The 17,370-nt window shown below is 42.0% G+C and overlaps 1 protein-coding gene across 1 annotated transcript in view; it reads right to left on the reverse strand.

Annotated features, from left to right (window-relative positions):
• Window positions 1–6,348: 6,348 nt before the first annotated feature.
• The window catches only part of LOC116827484 (myosin-1B-like), a 40,636-nt gene continuing 29,614 nt past the window's right edge, over window positions 6,349–17,370 (reverse strand). The window contains exons 27-39 of the mRNA XM_032785050.2: window positions 13,617–13,743; window positions 13,222–13,340; window positions 12,702–12,898; window positions 12,116–12,299; window positions 11,870–12,035; window positions 11,594–11,718; window positions 11,038–11,346; window positions 10,734–10,937; window positions 9,998–10,123; window positions 9,734–9,904; window positions 9,545–9,649; window positions 9,134–9,229; window positions 6,349–6,520 (exon numbers count right to left, since the gene is read on the reverse strand). Coding sequence (XP_032640941.1) covers window positions 6,368–6,520; window positions 9,134–9,229; window positions 9,545–9,649; window positions 9,734–9,904; window positions 9,998–10,123; window positions 10,734–10,937; window positions 11,038–11,346; window positions 11,594–11,718; window positions 11,870–12,035; window positions 12,116–12,299; window positions 12,702–12,898; window positions 13,222–13,340; window positions 13,617–13,743 — 2,082 coding nt within the window. The 3' untranslated portion in view covers window positions 6,349–6,367. The remainder of the gene's footprint in view (window positions 6,521–9,133; window positions 9,230–9,544; window positions 9,650–9,733; window positions 9,905–9,997; window positions 10,124–10,733; window positions 10,938–11,037; window positions 11,347–11,593; window positions 11,719–11,869; window positions 12,036–12,115; window positions 12,300–12,701; window positions 12,899–13,221; window positions 13,341–13,616; window positions 13,744–17,370) is intronic.

The following is a 17,370-nucleotide window of genomic DNA, read 5'->3' on the forward strand; positions in this document are numbered from 1 at the left end:
GCCTGCCATATTTACTATTCTTCCTACACATCGGGATGAATTTTTCCTGCAACCTCAATAAGGATTCTTTAAAATCCTTAGGGATTAGAAATTGAAAACGGATAATACTGCAAGTAGCTAACACTTGCTCTTTGAGTCCATTTTTGATAGTATTTAATGTAAATAAATTGCTTACCTGTGATTTTGGAATTGGTCCCTCTATGTGGAAATGAAGTCAGATTTATCATTACATATTTTTAAATTTGGGAGGTTTTTTCAGTTGTCCAGTGTTTAAAAGCAGAGTCTGCATAACTTGTTCTGGTTAAAAATTTGAATTAGTGTGGTGAAACTTTTTATGTCGCTATCTGGTTTAAAACTATATTTAAATATACTACTCATAACATACAATTTAAAGTTAAAATGTCTGAGATTTTTTCTTATGTGTATTCACTACTTTAATTGGATCCAATTTATTTGGACTCCTTTCCCCCTCATGTTATTTTCCCAGGGGATCACTGGGCTGTGGGACAGTCTGACATGGGGTTCCCACAATCTCACCTGTAGAAGCTGTGATACTGTGGATAAATCATTTGTAAAAGTCACTAGAGCAGGGGGAGTGGATCCCAGGCCTCCCACATCCTGGGTGAGTGTTCTAACCACCAGGCTTTGGGGTCATTCTTATGCCTATGTTCTCTTTCGCTCTCTCTGGCAGATCTCTGTTTAAATCCTGTCTCCCCTCAAGGGGTTGGGAGACATGAAGTGGGGGTCTCCCACATCCCAGGGGAGTGCCCTAACCACTGGGCTAAAGCTTATGATGGAAGTCCTCCTCATCCCCCAGAACCGCAGCTTCTTGTTAATAGTGTAGACACCTACCACAAAGAGTAAGCTTGCAGCTGAGACTCTCATGCAGAGCTAGTACCTGCCTGAAGCCTGGATTTCGGTCCCTATTGCTGAGAAAGTGTGTGCTAAGCCTGCCCCTCTTGTTGGCATCTCCCATTGGCTAGGTGACTTTCTGCTGAGCATGCTGCCTTTTGTGATTCACAGTCTAAGATACCTGCTTCTCCCCATTCCTTGTATAGGAGTTTAGGTGCTTAACTCAGCTTTTGGAATCTCAGTGATTTTCAAGGCACCATTTGTGTACTGTACTCAGGTCTCTATTCCTAGATGTATACATTTATCTTGGGCCATATTAAAATATCTATTGTTTATTTGCTTTGTCAGTGACCTGTCCTCTTCATTATTTGTCATTCCCCCAATTTTTGTGTCATTTGTGAACTTTATCGGTGATGATTTTATGGTTTCTTCTAGGTCATTGATAAAAATGCTTAATAGTGCAGAACCAATCTCTATGGGACCCCACTGGAAACATACCTGCTTGATAATGATGCCCTGTTTACAATTGCTTTTTGAGACTTGTCATTTAGCCAGTTGTGCACAATGTTAATTTTATATCATTTTACTTTTTTTAAATCAAAATGTTGTGCTGTACCAAGTCAAATGCCTCATAGAAGTCTGACTATATTAGGTCAAACTCGTATCTTTATCAACCAAACTCATAATTTCATTAAAAAAAAATCAAGTTAGTCTGGGAAGAACATTTTCCATAAATCCATGTTGATTGGCATTATTTATATTACTTTCCTTTAATTCTTTATAATGAATCAGACACTCCATTATCTTGCCCAGGACTGATGTTAGGCTAGCAGGCTTATAATTAGCTGGGTCGTCCCATTACCCTTTTAAAATATTGGTACAAAATTAGCTTTCTTCCAGTCTTCTGAAATTTCTGTTTCAAAGCATATTGAAAAATCAATATTAATCATCTAGTGAGAGCCTAAGTCAGCTCTCTTAAAACTCTTGGACGCAGGTTCTCCAGACCTGCTGATTTAAAATGTCTAGCTTTAGCAACAGCTGTTTAACATTCTTCTGAGTTACTGTTGGAATGGAAGTAGTGTTTTACCATCATCATATGATGTGACTACATATACAGAACAGAAATATTTATTGAACACTTCTGCCTTTTCTATATTATTATTGACAATTCTGCCATTTCCATCTAGTAATGGACCAATAACATTATTAGGATTCTTTTTGTTCCTAATATGCTTTTAAAGACTCCTAATTGTCCTTAACGCTCCTGGTCATAGATTTCTCTTCATGTCCTTTTGCTTCCTTATCAATTTCTAAATTCCTAGCTTTTGAGTTACATTTTTATCAATTCTCCTTTCTTCCATTTGCTATATAATGAGTTGTTATTACTATTATTGTATAGATGCTTTCACTTCCTGTCTAAGTCACATTTATTTTTTAACCAAAGCATCTTTCTCTGTCAATTGTGGGATTGTGGCTTTTTGGATATATAGTAAAGTCTTCTTAAACAATTCCCTATTATCTTGCTAATTCAGTTTTGCAGAATTTTGAATTTTTTGGCACAGAATCCCCCCAGGAGTAATCAATGGCTATTAACTAAGGTGGTCAGGGATGCAACCTCATGCTCTGAATGTCCCTAAACTTCTGACTGCCAGAAGCTGGCCATGGGTGACAGGGGATTGATCACTCAATAATTGCCCTGTTCTATTCATTCCCTCTGAAGCATCTAGCACTGGCCACGTCAGAAACAGGATACAGGCTAGATGAACCATTGGGCTGACCCAGTATGGCCGTTCTTATGACAGTGCACAAATTAAAAGGACAAAAACCGACTGGTCAGTAAATGAAGAACATAATGTTTCACAAACACAAAATAAATAAAGATGATAATGACCAAAAATACTCAAGATGACTGAGTGATGGCTGAACAGCAAAAGAAGTACAGGGCCAATCACATACAAGAAAATATAGGACAATGACGACCAGCTGAACAAAAACAGAATAACCCCAATGACTGGTTGCAGAAAAAGGAGGATGACAATAACCACCAAAAGAAAGGCTATGACAATAAAGATGACCAAGCATGAAAGGCTAGAGAAAGAGAATCAATAAAAGGAAAAGGATGACAATGATAACTGAATACAAAATAGAAAACAATGTTGCTGATAGACCACAAAGAGAAGACTAAGAAGCATAATTTTGACAACTAAGCAGAGAAAGAAGAGAGAAAGGTGACTGGAAACTTTGGTGGATCATTGTGGAAGTTTCTGAATATGACGTGGAATGGGAATACAAAATGCATTCTGCTATAATTGTATAAAGCTTGGACTTTTCAAGAGTGCAATGATAGCATTATGATCTTGTATTTCCTCGTTTGTGTGATTTTTGACTTGGGTGCCATTTGTTCTTTGGAACTTTAATTGTTTTCTAAGGAATTTTTTTTTTTGTAATTTTTGTAAGATTGGATATTTGAACTACATTGTGTTGCTATTAGTAAGGAGCACTGAAGTGTTATTGCATGGTTTATGAAGCAATTGTTATTGTTTATTAGGCAATGGATAGCTACCATATCTTAGCATTATTGGCTTAGGGTTGTCTGGCCAGCATGTTGGCGACCCTGGTTGGTTACTGTTGATTTTTTTTGTGGTAAGGATGATGCACACCCAAACACAGTCACAATCCCGTATGTGTGAGAAGGTGATGTATATAGCTATATGGCCTTATGCTTTATTTTATCATTTTTGTGGTTTTGAACATGAGTTATCCATAAAACATTAAACTATTTGTAGCAATTTTTTCTGTGTGTTTGAATTTTGCTGGATTCTTTGTTTTAAAACTGAAGACAATGTAAAGAGGACAAAGAGACCAACTGTAAAGTTTCAAGTTGCCAGCATGCGGACCCTCAGGCTGCTCCTCATGACTCCAGCCTCATCACAAGTTTCTCCCAATAAATCATTTGGATTGGTCAGACTGAGAGTCTCATATCATTTGCTGTCCGGGTCTGCTGCACTTTTTCACGTGACGTTGCATTGTGATATCATTTGGTTTCTCTCCACTGTCCCCCTTAGGTGTCATTTGTCATTATTTCCTACAAGAAAATATCTGTTCTGTACTTTTATCCAGATGTGTTAGATTTCATCCCATTTAATCTCATTTTGTTATGCCTTACCCATATTTCTAACCCTCCCTATCCTTTTGTATTGTAATCCCTCCCACTTCAGTATCCTGTTTGTAAGCAGAGTCAGGATGAGCTCTACCCTGACATCTGGTGGTGAATTGTGGCAAGTTGTGGAAAAGAACTTCAGCGGCTGGTCTTGTTTGCATAGGCACACCGACTCTGCCTATCAGGAGCCCACAGCGGCCCAAATGGTCACTTTGGCTGCTGTGGGATCCCCAGTTTCTCTGTTATTGGGGCAGGAAGAATAAAGTGTTGTTACCCTAATTATGTGAGTCAAGGCCGGTGGAACTGTTTTATGACAGAGGGACTCACCATCAACTAAGTAGCACTCGCTAGATAAGGGACATGGGTTGCAAAACCCAGTCAATTAAGAGGCTGAGAACAAGTATTTATATCTGATGATATGGGCCCCTTTTGAGGGCCTGAAACACCAATTGTTGTTGTTGTTGTTGTTTGTTTGTTGCTGCTGCTGCTGTTGCTGCTTCTTTCTCCACTGTTAAATAACAGAGCTAATTTTGATTCTATTAAGAGTTTAGTTGCAGCTTACTGTGCTGAATTCACTTGGGCCAATAGTGCACCAGCACTGGGGTGCCCTTACTACAAGCAGAAACCACTAAAGAGCTAAAATTACTAAGAACTGAGATCACTGAGTGCTGTGTTAACTAGTGGGGGAGCCTGAAGATATATTGCTAGGCAGCTGGCAGAGAGAAGCAGTTTGTGGGACGACTGGAGCAGCCCATGGGACAGTGAGTGGAGTGGAGCAGAGCAGAACTGATCAGTTTGCGGGATGGTTGGAGCGGCCCATGGGATGGAAAGTGGAGTGAGGTGGGACAGAATGGAGCAGTTTGTGGGAAGCACGGTTGGAGCAGCTCATGGGACGGCTCATGGAGTGGAGTGGCTTGTGGTAAAGACTGCAGCAGAACCCCATGGAAAGGCGGCGCAGTTGGCCTCAGACCACATATGGTTCCCCTTAACACCCTGTGTGCCCCTTCCCCCTCCCATTTCCACTCAGGCCTTCGGGAGGGGGCAGTAAAACTCTGCAGATAAGCTTTTGAAGTCTGGGGCTGCACTAACCAAGGACAGAGACTTTTGGGTTGTTGGAATTTTGGATGATTTTTGGGTTGCTGGACTCAAGAGACTTTTGTGGTGTTGGACTTTTGGGACTTTGGGGTGATCTTTCGGGTGGTAGGACTTAAGCCCCTAAGGGGAAAAGGATACCTCCAAACTTACTTGGGGGTGGGTCTTTTCCTTATGGTTTGTGTTATAATCCTGTTTGTGGCATTTCTCCAATGTGATACCACATTGTTTCCCTCCTTTATTAAAAGGATTTTGCTACACTCAGACTCCGTGTTTGTGAGAGGGGAAGTATTGCCTCCTAGAGGCGCCTGGAGGGGTGGTGGTATGTAATTGTCTCCCAGGTCACTGGGTAGGAGCTCGAGCCAGTTTTGCATTGCGTTATTGAAACGGAACCCTCTAGATACAGCCCTTGTTGCTGCCAACTCAGACGGGAATAAGGATTACATGTGTGAAGTTCCATTTGCCCCATCTCTCAATCATTAATAATGTTTAATAAAACCAGATCTTACACTAATGTCTATGGCTCCTCACCAGATACCTCCCCATCCCAAACTTACTAGTGTATAGGTTTAGTATCATGTGCACTGTGTCAAATGCCACACTAAATTGCAGAATTACTGCATTTTTGTCTATAATTCTGTACCTTACTAAAAATTCAATCATATTTGTCTGGCATTAGCTTGTACTTTATCATCTGTGCTGCTTATTATTATTGCACAGAAAATTCATATCCTTTAGATGTTCGCAAATTTTTAAAAAAATGAATTTATTCTGTTTTGGGGGAAATTATATTTAGCTTACCAGATGGTAATTGTCAGGAAAATTTCCATCCTATTTTAAAGCAAAAATGTGTCTATACGTCTGTCTGGAGTACTGCTTGAAACGGCTTGAACGAATAAAGCTATGAATGATCTCAGAGGCCTTTGGCATCTTTCTCCATAGAAGAGGTCTGATTCATTCAATTGACAGGACAATCAGTTCTGAAGCTAAAAACCTGTGAATTACAGCATTTGAAAATTTAGGGATAAGTGTTCAACATATGTTTGATTGTGCAAATGTATCTGATAAATGCACAAACCTTAATAAAACTCCAAAGCTAATGAGTACAACACAAAAGACCTTCTCCTTCTTTGTATGCAAAGCTCTCTACAATCTTTATTTACTAGACACTGAGGACAGAATAAACAATAATTACAAAGCAAAGTGACAGAGAGATTCACATTTTGTGCATTTCTTCAGTCACTTTGCAGCATGGAGACATCTTCACTCTTCTCCTTCAATCTTCTTGTGAACCTCGCGGCTCTTCATCCGGAGCTTATTGACCTGGGATTCCGCAATGTCAGCCCGCTCCTCAGCCTCTTCCAGCTCATGCTGGATCTTGCGGAACTTGGTGAGGTTGACATTGGATAATTCCTCCTGAGGATGGAGAAAGAGAGTTGTAAACCAAAGGTCTGAGAGTTCCCCTTTCCCTGCATTTGGGACTTAATAGGAGGTGTTTGTTTGCTGAGGGGACAGGGAAGGCCCAGACTGTTAGCCACTTACCATTTCATATCTAAAGTCTAAGCACGGCCCTTCTCACGCTTGCCCTTTTCTAATTTTGTTAAAAATCATTAAAAACTAACTGAAAATAGATTTTTGAACATTTTGGAGTGATTTTTTCTTTAGCTTTATACATTCATGTATAACTCCTTTTTCCTAATCAGGCCACATTAATGCAGTAGTATATGTTATTTTAAATATAATTACATGACAGTAAACAATAATATGCTCGGTGATAGATATGGAAATGAAAGCATACAATTTAGGAAAGCAACAGTATTCTAGTTTGTGAGTCCTTCATGTCAGCAATTTCACAGGGTTAGAGTTCAAGGTTAGATAATCAGAAATTATTCTTCCTCATAACAAAAAGCTTAGGACAGCCAGCTTCCTACCAACTGTAATGAGGTGACCCATTCAAAGGGAGAGGGGAAGAAGATGGCATTGAATTCATGGAGCTTGTACAGTACTAGAGGCTCTCTAGCCCTATCACACAGGATGGAATCAAGCAAGAGATGTACATTTTAACAGTGCATGTGCATGTATTATATAGAAAGACAATGCTAATAGTTTAATTGTAATGTGAATTTATTGTAAGGGGGTTTCTCCATTCCATGAGAACAGAAACCCTGACCGTGGGCATGAAGTAACCAGAGTCTGGCACGGCGGGTGTCAATTGAGCTATATCTGCCGGTGGGACTTTGCCCTGCTGATTGGCATGAGCACATCCCTTCCTCAGAAGGCGTTCTCTTGGGATTGGGGGGCAGTGGCCCTTTTTGATGGTTCCCCAAACCTGGGAGATGGGAAATGCAGCTGGACACCCACTGAAGCGAGTGAGCTGGGAGCAGAGGGGCCATCAGGTCCCCCAAAAGTGCGCTGCGGTCAGGGGGAACTGGGACCTGGGATTGGTGTGAGACATGAGGGAGACAGCAGCACATCAACATGGGTCATGGGACATCATACCAAGAAGGGCAGGGGCAAGACATGGGGTAAATAGAGGTAGGGCCATATGGGGGCAGCGTATGAGGTTAACAGAGGGCAGCAGTACATTGGGAGAGAGGCAACAAATGCAAGAACAAACTCGGTATACATCAGCAATCTGTATCAGTTAGTCACCAAAACCATGGTCATGGTCATGGCAAAAGCTTTTAAGAAGTAAAATCAGTATGATCAAAATGGCCAGCTGGGTTTAATCACTCTCCTCCTCTTCTCCTCCCACCCCAGCTAAATTTAAAAGACTCAGTGGAGTTCTATTTAATATAAGAAGCAGAGGGATGCTGCTCTTCCCTTTGGTGAAGAGATCCCTTGGAAAATACCAATATCATTTTATGACCATTATATGTTCATCTGTTTGTTTGGTTGTGTTTGTGTTGATTGCTATATGATTGCTAAAGGGTTAAACCAGGCATGGTTCACATGTAAGCAGGAAGGGAGACAAGAGTTTTAGCACCATTCCCCAGTACTAAAGCAGGTGTCAGAAGTTTCCTTCTGACCATGCCGAGTTCAACATCCTGTCTTCGTACGAAGGAGTGGGTAACCCAGACAGGAAACTGAGGCAACAGGGCTTAGGAGTGGGGTAAAAACTGAGCATCTGCAGTGCAGGGAGAGAGAGTGACCCTTGGATTGTGGGAAATCAGGCTTTGCCCACCCCCATGCCTAGAAAAGGGGTTGTGTGGAGAAGCTAAGCCTACCTACATTTTGTGTAACATAGCTTTGCATGTAGACTGTGATGTTAATAACTATTTGCTCTTGTTACTTTGTGTTCCTTCTGCTGAGATTAAACAATATATTGTTTTGAAAAGGCTGTTATATGTCCTTTGTGTTTGTACTCGTCACAGCTCCCAAAGAAAAGACTTGCAAGGCAGCTGACTGGGTCAGGCCTCATGAAGAATCTCAGTTGGTTGCAGTACTGTACTCTGGGACCCAGTCTGGGAGCAGGAGAAAATTCTGCTGCAGAAAGGTGAAGTTTCAAGGCCTGTCACCAAGGGGATTGCACTCGGACAGACCAAAAGGGGTCAAAGGTGCAGTTAGCCCTGAACTGTGACAGTCCAACAGCTGTGACATCCCAGAAGATTCCCAGCCTATCAGAACATAAATTTAAACTAAAAAAAATCCATATCCCCACTGGCCACCTCCTGTATTTCAAATGAAAGAGGTAAAATAACTGCTTCCTCATTTCTCAATTCTACATGATTTGTAGTAGCAAACAGAGCCTGCATCTCCAACCATGTCTAAGTGACATACGCAGATCCAGGAAGCATGTCACTATAGAATTAAGAAAACTGTTGAACTTAGTCAGATCTTTGATTACCCTACCAAAAAGTGATAGAGAAACAGTCAGAGTTCCTCACTAAGCTCTGCACACATAAGTATTTGTTAATGAGAGCCAAGCATTTTTACCAAAGGAGACTTAGAAAAGGTGTATTCTGACATCCCCAAAACATTCTGCAATATCAAAGGATGCATATCGTCCCTCCTCAGAATGATACTTACAGATTCCTCAGCTTGTCTCTTATAAGCTTTCACTTTCAGTTGTAGTTTGTCTACCAGATCCTGGAGCCTGAAAACATTCTTGCGGTCTTCCTCAGTCTAGAAACAGTTTGTAATGGAAAAGAATAATTTCATTACCAAATTATTTGTCTATTTCCTTCATATTATACAGTGAAAGAAACATTGCATATAAATATTTTGATAAGTATATAAGATGGATAATAAAGATTATAATGAATATTTTAACATACTCTTTCAAAAGATTTCCTGGTGAACTCTGTTTTTCCACAGTATTACTGTTAAGCATCTTACTGTTTGAGAAGGACAATAAAAATTCCCCCCTTCAGGTTCAGGTACAAACAAATCATGCTCCCAGGAGAAGGATGTGACAGCACAAAGGGCCTCCCTCCTTACCTGATAGGTCAGTTCCTTTACTCTTCTCTCATACTTGCGCATACCCTTGATAGCATCAGCACTGCGTTTCTGCTCATTGTCAACCTCCCCTTCCAACTCACGCACCTGAAATGAGAAATAGATCGTTGAGTTTCACTGTGACTGGACATAGGAAATGCCCCTAAATGCACAAATATGGGGAATACGCACTCTGGCCTCGAGTTTCTGGATTTGCTTCTTGCCACCCTTCAGTGCCAGCTGCTCTGCCTCATCCAGACGGAGCTGCAGGTCCTTCACCATCTGGTCCAGGTTCTTCTTCATCCTCTCCAGGTGGGCGCTAGTGTCCTGCTCCTTCTTCAGCTCCTCCGCCATCATGGCAGCCTAGTGAGTAAAGAAAGGAAACCGATCCAGAAAACCAGCCATTTCAGGTGCAAACCCGGCCATGTTCTCCAAAGAAAGGTGCCTTCAACTCACATCAGTGATTGCCTTCTTGGCCTTCTCTTCTGCATTACGTGCTTCCTGAATTGTCTCCTCCATTTCACTCTGGATTTGGGAAATGTCTGTTTCCAGCTTCTTCTTCGTATTTATCAGGCTGGTGTTCTGTTTAACAACAGACAAGATGTGTTTACAGTTAGTCCCAAAATAGTGATTCTGGAACATGAACTGAATATTTGTACATAAAGTAGAGGTTACTATTAACATTTTACTGCAGCAGAACTCTCCTCCAAATGTATCATCACTGCAGAACATTGATAACTAGTTAGTGATGTGCTGTGAACATTTTAAGAGCTCTAACTGACATTACCCACCCCACAGCTTGTGACAAACCCTATGTGCCAATTGTTATAAATCTGGTCCATCCAAAACAAAATAATCACTGTGTAGAAATATTTCCTGAGACTTAAACTGAGATGGAAACTGTATAGGAGGCAGGAAAGCCACTCCCAGAGCCTTTGAGACACTAGCCCCCTCCAACACATCACTGCAATGTGTTGCCTTCAACACAGCAACATGAGGAAAATCAAGCATGGCCTTGCAGCTTCGTGCTTTCTCTTTAACAAAGGTCCATCCTATGGACATTAACATAAAGGCCATTTCAGGAACAAAAATTTTCTAATCACCCCCTAGCACTGCTCTTTGGAACAGGGAACATATAGAGCAGTCTCCTGCTTAGGGATTTGTGGGATTTCTTTTCACACTAGACCCTGACCTGGGTGTGCAGGAGCTGCACTCGTTCACTTGCATCCAGAAGCTCCTGTTCAGCCACTTTCCTCGCCCTCTCTGTCTGTTCTAGAGCTGCCCTCAGCTCCTCAATATCGGCCTGCATCAGGTTAGCTCTGCGCTCAGCCATGGCCACCTGCTCCTTCAGGTCTTCCTGGCTTCGGAGAGCATCATCCAAGTGTATCTGGGTATCCTGTAAAACGAGTGAGAGAAATTATCTGGAGGCGCAGACTCCTTGGCATGCTGAAAAGACCAGCTGAGCTATCGCACTAGGCATGTGTGACTTACTATACCTTGAGCACTCCTTGTGTGTTTCGCAGGTTCTTCTGTGCCTCTGCAGCCAGGCGGTTGGCATGGCTCAGCTGGATCTCCATTTCATTCAGATCCCCTTCCATCTTCTTCTTTAACCTAATGGCTTCGTTTCTGCTCCTGATCTCAGCATCCAGGGTGCTCTGCATGAACTCCACAACTCTGATATGGTTTTTCTTCAGCTGATCAATTTCTTCATCTTTCTCAGCAATCTTCCTGTCAATTTCAGACTTTACCTGGTTCAGCTCAAGTTGGATGCGGAGAATTTTGCCCTCTTCATGTTCTAGTGAAGCCTTAACAAGAGCAAGTGAAGGGTCAATAAAGGGACAAAAATAGATTTTTTTCTTCCAAATAAAGTGTTAAATGCCCCCACGGAGTGGAATGTAGTGCTATGGATAGTATGGACATTAAATACATAGCTTCCAACACAGCATGTGCTGTCCTCCTGTCCCTGTGAATTATCCCACTGTGTTTACAATAGGATACAGTTCCAAGGTTTTCTCTTTCTCTTTGTAAAACAGAGACTAACGGCATGTGTACCTCAGCTTCCTCCAGAGCAGACTGGATTTCTGATTTCTCTTGCTCAATCTGCTTCTTCACTTTCTCCAGCTCATGGATGGTCTTTCCCCCCTCTGCAATCTGCTCCGTGAGGTCAGAAATCTCCTCTGTTGGGTTACAGACAATTAACGCAGTCAGACAAAAGGCCTAAAGAGAAAAAGCCTCCTTAGAAATGCCTCCAGCACAGACAGATTCACTTTAGAGTGTTGACAAGTTTTCCAGAAGGCCCATGTTAGGAGAAGAAATCTGGGGACTTACGCTGCAAGTTCTTGTTCTCACGCTTCAATGTTTCAAGTTGATCCAAGGTTTCCTCATAAGAATTCTTCATCTTAAACAGCTCCGTGCTGAGAGAACGAGACTCCTTCTGGGAAGCTTCCAGTTCAGCCTGCGTTTCCTCGTATTTCTGCTTCCATTCTGCCAGAACCTGAAGAACAACAAGATCTTAGTCTAAGCAACAGAGATGACTAGAGGATGCTCCATCCAACACCCACAAGGCTGAAATACCTTATCGAAATTCTTCTGCTTCTTATCCAGAGCTGCGCAGGCAGCATTAGATCTTTCCACATCAATCATCAGGTCCTCCACTTCATTCTGCAGCCTCTGCTTCGTCTTTTCAAGAGAAGCACATTTGGAATTCACAGCTTCGACATGTTCTTCAGCATCCTGCAGACGCTGGGCAAGCTTCTTTCTGGAAGATTGTAAATTCAGCTCCCATTTAGTAAGTAAAATTCAGCTCCCATTTAGTGAGCAGTATGGGAAGAAAACTGTGTTACCTCTTCTGGGCAGTGACCCCTTTCTCAATCACTCTAATCCAATTCATATAAAGTACAATGTCTCTGATAATCCCTCTGCCATCAGCTCACACACATTATCGACAGAGTATAGGGCCTCTCTTAGTCTTTCTAAACATAATGTATATATTTGCTATTTTCCAGCTCATACCACTAAATGGATATACTGCATCTCCTCTAATCACCCTCCCCAAGCACATCCTTGGCCTCTTCCAGTCCCATCCTGAGCATATCACTGGCCTCTTCCCATTTCCCCATTTAGTTCTTGGCCTCTTCCAGTCCTTCACCCCAGCACATACTTGGCATCTTCTAGTTCTTCTGTGCGCTGAATGGCGTCTGTCTCATATTTGGTTCTCCACTGGGCTACTTCACTGTTGGCCTTGGACAGGGCACGTTGCAGCTCACCCTTGGCTTCCTGCTCCTCCTCATATTGCTCCCGGAGCAGGTCGCAGTCATGGCGAGCAGACTGCAAGGCGTGGGCTAATGCATTCTTAGCCTAGAGAAACAACAGGAGTAGCACAGTGATGTAGCTAAATATTCTGGGAATCCTCCTGACAGTGAACTCTAAAGGCTCTGGAAAGTTATCCCAGGGAAGTGGTGCTAGATTCAATGGATGGCAAATTTAAAGCTGGGACTGAATAAAACATTGTTAAATTTATTATAGGGAACAATCATGCTTTGGCAGCGCCTGGATTAGGTGACCTAACAAGACCTTTAGGCCTCTATCCTCTAGGGTGCTATGGTTTCATTTGAGGTTAAAGCATCTTGCTCACAACAAGAATCCAGCTTCACAGAAAAGGCTGTTGGAAAAATCCTCACCTTTATCTCCTCCTCTAAATACCTTTTCAATTCCTCAGTCTGTTGGGTAAATGCCTGTTTACCTCTTGAGAGCTGAGAAATCAAAGTATCTTTTTCCTCTACCTGGCGTGCAAATTCACCTAAAAAAGTGAAAATGAAATAGGAGGGATTTAATTTCACTGACTGGAAAATGATATAGTCATTTTTTAACTATAAATGGAAATGCTTTAAAGGAAAGCAAATAACTTGAGTTCTCAATTAATCCAAGTCATTGTTCGAGAACTTCTAATAGCAGGTGCCAAGCAGCATGATGGATATGCAGTTTTTCCACAGAATGGCAATTTCCTCCCTTTTGCGCCTCATATTTTCTCCATACGCTCACAATGTCTACATCAAAAAACATGCATGCATCTTACCTGATTCTGTTTGTAGACGAGCTCTTTGAGCATTGAGGTCATTGATTGTACGCTGATGCTCTTCTTCCTTTGTCTTAATCTCACTGAGCTGATCTTCCAGGGTGCGGCACATCTTCTCAAGATTTGACTTTGTGTAAAATGGACAAAAAGAAAGAGGATAAACACATGCGCTTGCCAGCATTCTGAGATAATTGAGAGCTTTGGCATGACAAACACACATGGGCTCAATTAGAGAGGAAACCTCACCCTTCATAAATCTGTGTGCAACAAAGTATGCAAAAGATAAAATGAGAAGGGGAAGGGAGCAAAGAGGGAGCCTGGGGAGAGAGGGACAGACTGAGACCTTAGTAGAATGGGGCAGAAAGTATGGTAATGGGAAGCAGACACAGGATGGTAGAGGCTGTGTCAGCCCTATCACCACCCCTGGCCTCTCACCTTTGCAGAATGCTCAAGAAGCCTCTCCAGCCATCCCCTCTGATGTAACAAGTAGGCTCCAGCCTCCCTCTACCCTGTTCACAGTGCTCTGGGGTGCCTCGGGGCAAAGTGATTAAATAAGTGACTATTTCCCACTGGCAGGAAACGTCACATGGAGCCACACAAAGCTTGATAATTGTGGTCAAGTCTATGGGGTGGGGTGCTGATCTGGGAGGCAGGAGCAGGCCATGACTCCAAGTTCCAGGTCTTTTACTGACTGACGTTAATGGTCTATGCACGCTATAGCCCTTGTTATTGAACAAGGATTCATGCCCTGTCTTTGGGAGTCAGGCAAATATAATTTCCCCCCATTTTATAGATGGGAAATATGAGGTTATACAAGTCACTTCCAGCACTCTGTGGCATGGAATCTAGTGTGCTAACATGGAAAATCCAAACTCCAGCCACTCTGCTTTGCAAAATGAATGTGGCAAACTTATATGGATGGCTGTGCTGTCTGTAACTGTTAGCCCACACTCCTTACGTCTAAGCTCTGAAGGATTCGATTTTTATCAGTACATGTCAATAATCATCGATGTCACCATGCACACAAACCAACAAAAACATTTCCATGATAATAAACGAAATTTACAGATAGGAAAGTCAGAAAAATGTTTCTGAAAACTTCTTAGAGTTTGATTTAAGGCTTTTTACTTTGCATATTTTGACATGTGATGCTGTCAGTTTGTGTTTTAACATTGAAAAAGCTTTAACTTTTTGACTCTCAAACTCTACTGTCATTAAATAATTGTCTGAACCCCTACATTGTCTGATCCCTCATAATTTTGTGCAAACGTGAAAATTTAAATACATAAAAATGCTTAAAACCCATAATTTTGTACAACTGTGAAAAATGCAATAGATAAAAAAGTTAAAAATACTTCAAAATAAACATCAATATTATCAATCAAAATTATAAAAAAATAAATATCAAATTCTGCCAACCCTACTTACACCTAACATTCCTCAGTTATATCACAAAGTTGTATGACCCACTGATAAAAACTGTGTGTCAGCCCTCTCTAGATGCTGGTCCACATAGAGGATAAGAGCTTACTACTGCTATCAGTTATTCATTTAACTCAGGTTGCTGTGGAGCTAAAAGTTTCAATCCTGCTGATGACCATTTTAGGGGGATCAACATGATTACGCTTTATGAAATTTCTGGTTTTTCAGTCTGCTTTATTAAAAAAAAATCCTAAAATTTTGCATAACACCATCTCCCTACTTTAAAAGAGCTTTACAATTGCAAACTGAAGCACTCAGAAGCTAAGTGATACCAGAATTAAGTTTGCCTCTCCATGGGCAGCAATAATTCTGGCATAGTCATTGCTGTTAGAACATACTGAATCAGACCAAAGATCCATCTAGCCTAGTATCCTGTTTTCTGACAGTGACCAATGCCAGGTGCTTCAGCGGCAATGAACAAAACAGGTGATCCATCCCCTATTGCTCATTCCCAGTCCCTAACAAACAGAGGCTAGGGTAACCATTGCTGCCCATCCTGGCAAATAGCCATTGATGGACATATCCTCCATGATTTTATGTAGTTATTTTTCAAAGCCTGGTATAATCTTGGCCTTCATAACATCCTCTAGCAAAGAGTTCCACAGGTTGACTGTGATTTGTGTGAAGAAATACTTCCTTTTGTTTGTTTTAAACCTCCTGCCTATTAGCTTCATTTGGGGACCCCTAGTCCTTGTGTTAACCTCCGCCCATCCAACCCCCACTCCCTGTCCCTTGACTGCCCCGCTGGAACCCCCTACCCTTCTCCAACCCCCCAGTCCTTTATGGTGCCACTCAGACCACTGCTGCATACATGCTGCCGTGCTCCCATGGAGCCACAGCTGCCCCACTCCCCCGCCAGCCCTGCCTTCCAGATTTGAACACCTCAAAATTCAGGAGTGCTCAAGCTCAGTTTGGGCAGTTTTTACATCATTTCTCCCAATCAAATATACTGATCCACTGTAACTTGCTGTAGAAAAAGTAGGATAAAATTGAGCAAGAAATGTTTCCCAGTGGTTATTAGGACCAGAATTGCTATTTCAACAGCCATTGCCTTTTTGTTTGTTTGTTTTAAAGGAAGACAGTGATACTGCATTGGCAAATTCCCATAGAAGAAAGAGTGGAACAAAGAATAATAAAGGCACCTCAACTTTTCCTCATTTATGTAGGACAGTCTTATAATATGCATCCAGATATCCTCCAATCACACAAGCTGAAAATTGTTCCACTTTACTGCAGCTCTGTAACCATATGGGAACCAATCCTGTCTGTGCACATCCAAAATTCCTGCTGAATGACCCGCCATGGGAGCGAGTTACCAGTGACCCAGGGCTGCGGTGGAAGGAGGGTGCAGGTGGGCAGGGGGAGAACCCAGAGCTGGGGCAGCAGGAGGTATGTGGGGGGGGCACTGGTTGGGGGGAAGGTGGGAGCCCAGCGCTGGGGTGGCAGGGGGTGTGGGTGTGGGGGGAGAGCCCAGGGCTGCGGCAGCAGGGGGGTTCAGCGAGAAGCCCAGGGCTGGGACAGGGGGCAGCCAAATTTTTTTTTGCTTGGGATGGCAAAAACCTAGAGCCAGCCCTGCTTCCTAATTATATTTTTACCCTTAATTTGCTGGAGTTTGTGTTCCTTTCTATTTTCCTCACTAGGATTTAACTTCCCCTTTTTTAAAGGATGCCTTTTTGCCTTTCACTTTTCTTTTATTTTGTTGTTTAGCCACAGTGACTCTTTTTTGGATCTCTCACTATGTTTTTTAATTTGGGGTATATGTTTAAGTTGAGCCTCTATTATGGTGTCTTTAAAAAGTTTCCATGCAGCTTGCAGGGATTTTATTTTTGGAACTGTACCTTTTAATTTCTATTTAACTAACCTCCTCATTTTTGTGTAGTTTCCCTTTCTAAATTAAATGCAACAGGGTTGGGCCGCTGTGGTGTTTTCCCCGCCACAGGGATACTAAAAACAATTATATTATGGTCACTATTACCAAGCGGTTCTATATTCATCTATACATCTATATGCACCTCTTGGACCAGATCCTGTGCTCCACATAGGATTAAATCAAGAATTCCTTCTCCTCTTGTGGGTTCCAGAACTAGCTGCTCCAAGAAGCCGTCATTTAAGGTGTCAAGAAACTTTGTCTCTGCATCCCATTCCGAGGTGACATGTACCCCAATCAATATGATGATAGTTGAAACCCCCCCATTATTATTGAGTTTTCTATTTTTATTACCTCTCTGATCTCCCTGAGCATTTTACAGTCACTATCCCATCCTGGTCAGGT

Source organism: Chelonoidis abingdonii, chromosome 13 (assembly GCF_003597395.2).
Source record: "Chelonoidis abingdonii isolate Lonesome George chromosome 13, CheloAbing_2.0, whole genome shotgun sequence".
Classification (NCBI taxonomy): domain Eukaryota; kingdom Metazoa; phylum Chordata; order Testudines; family Testudinidae; genus Chelonoidis; species Chelonoidis abingdonii.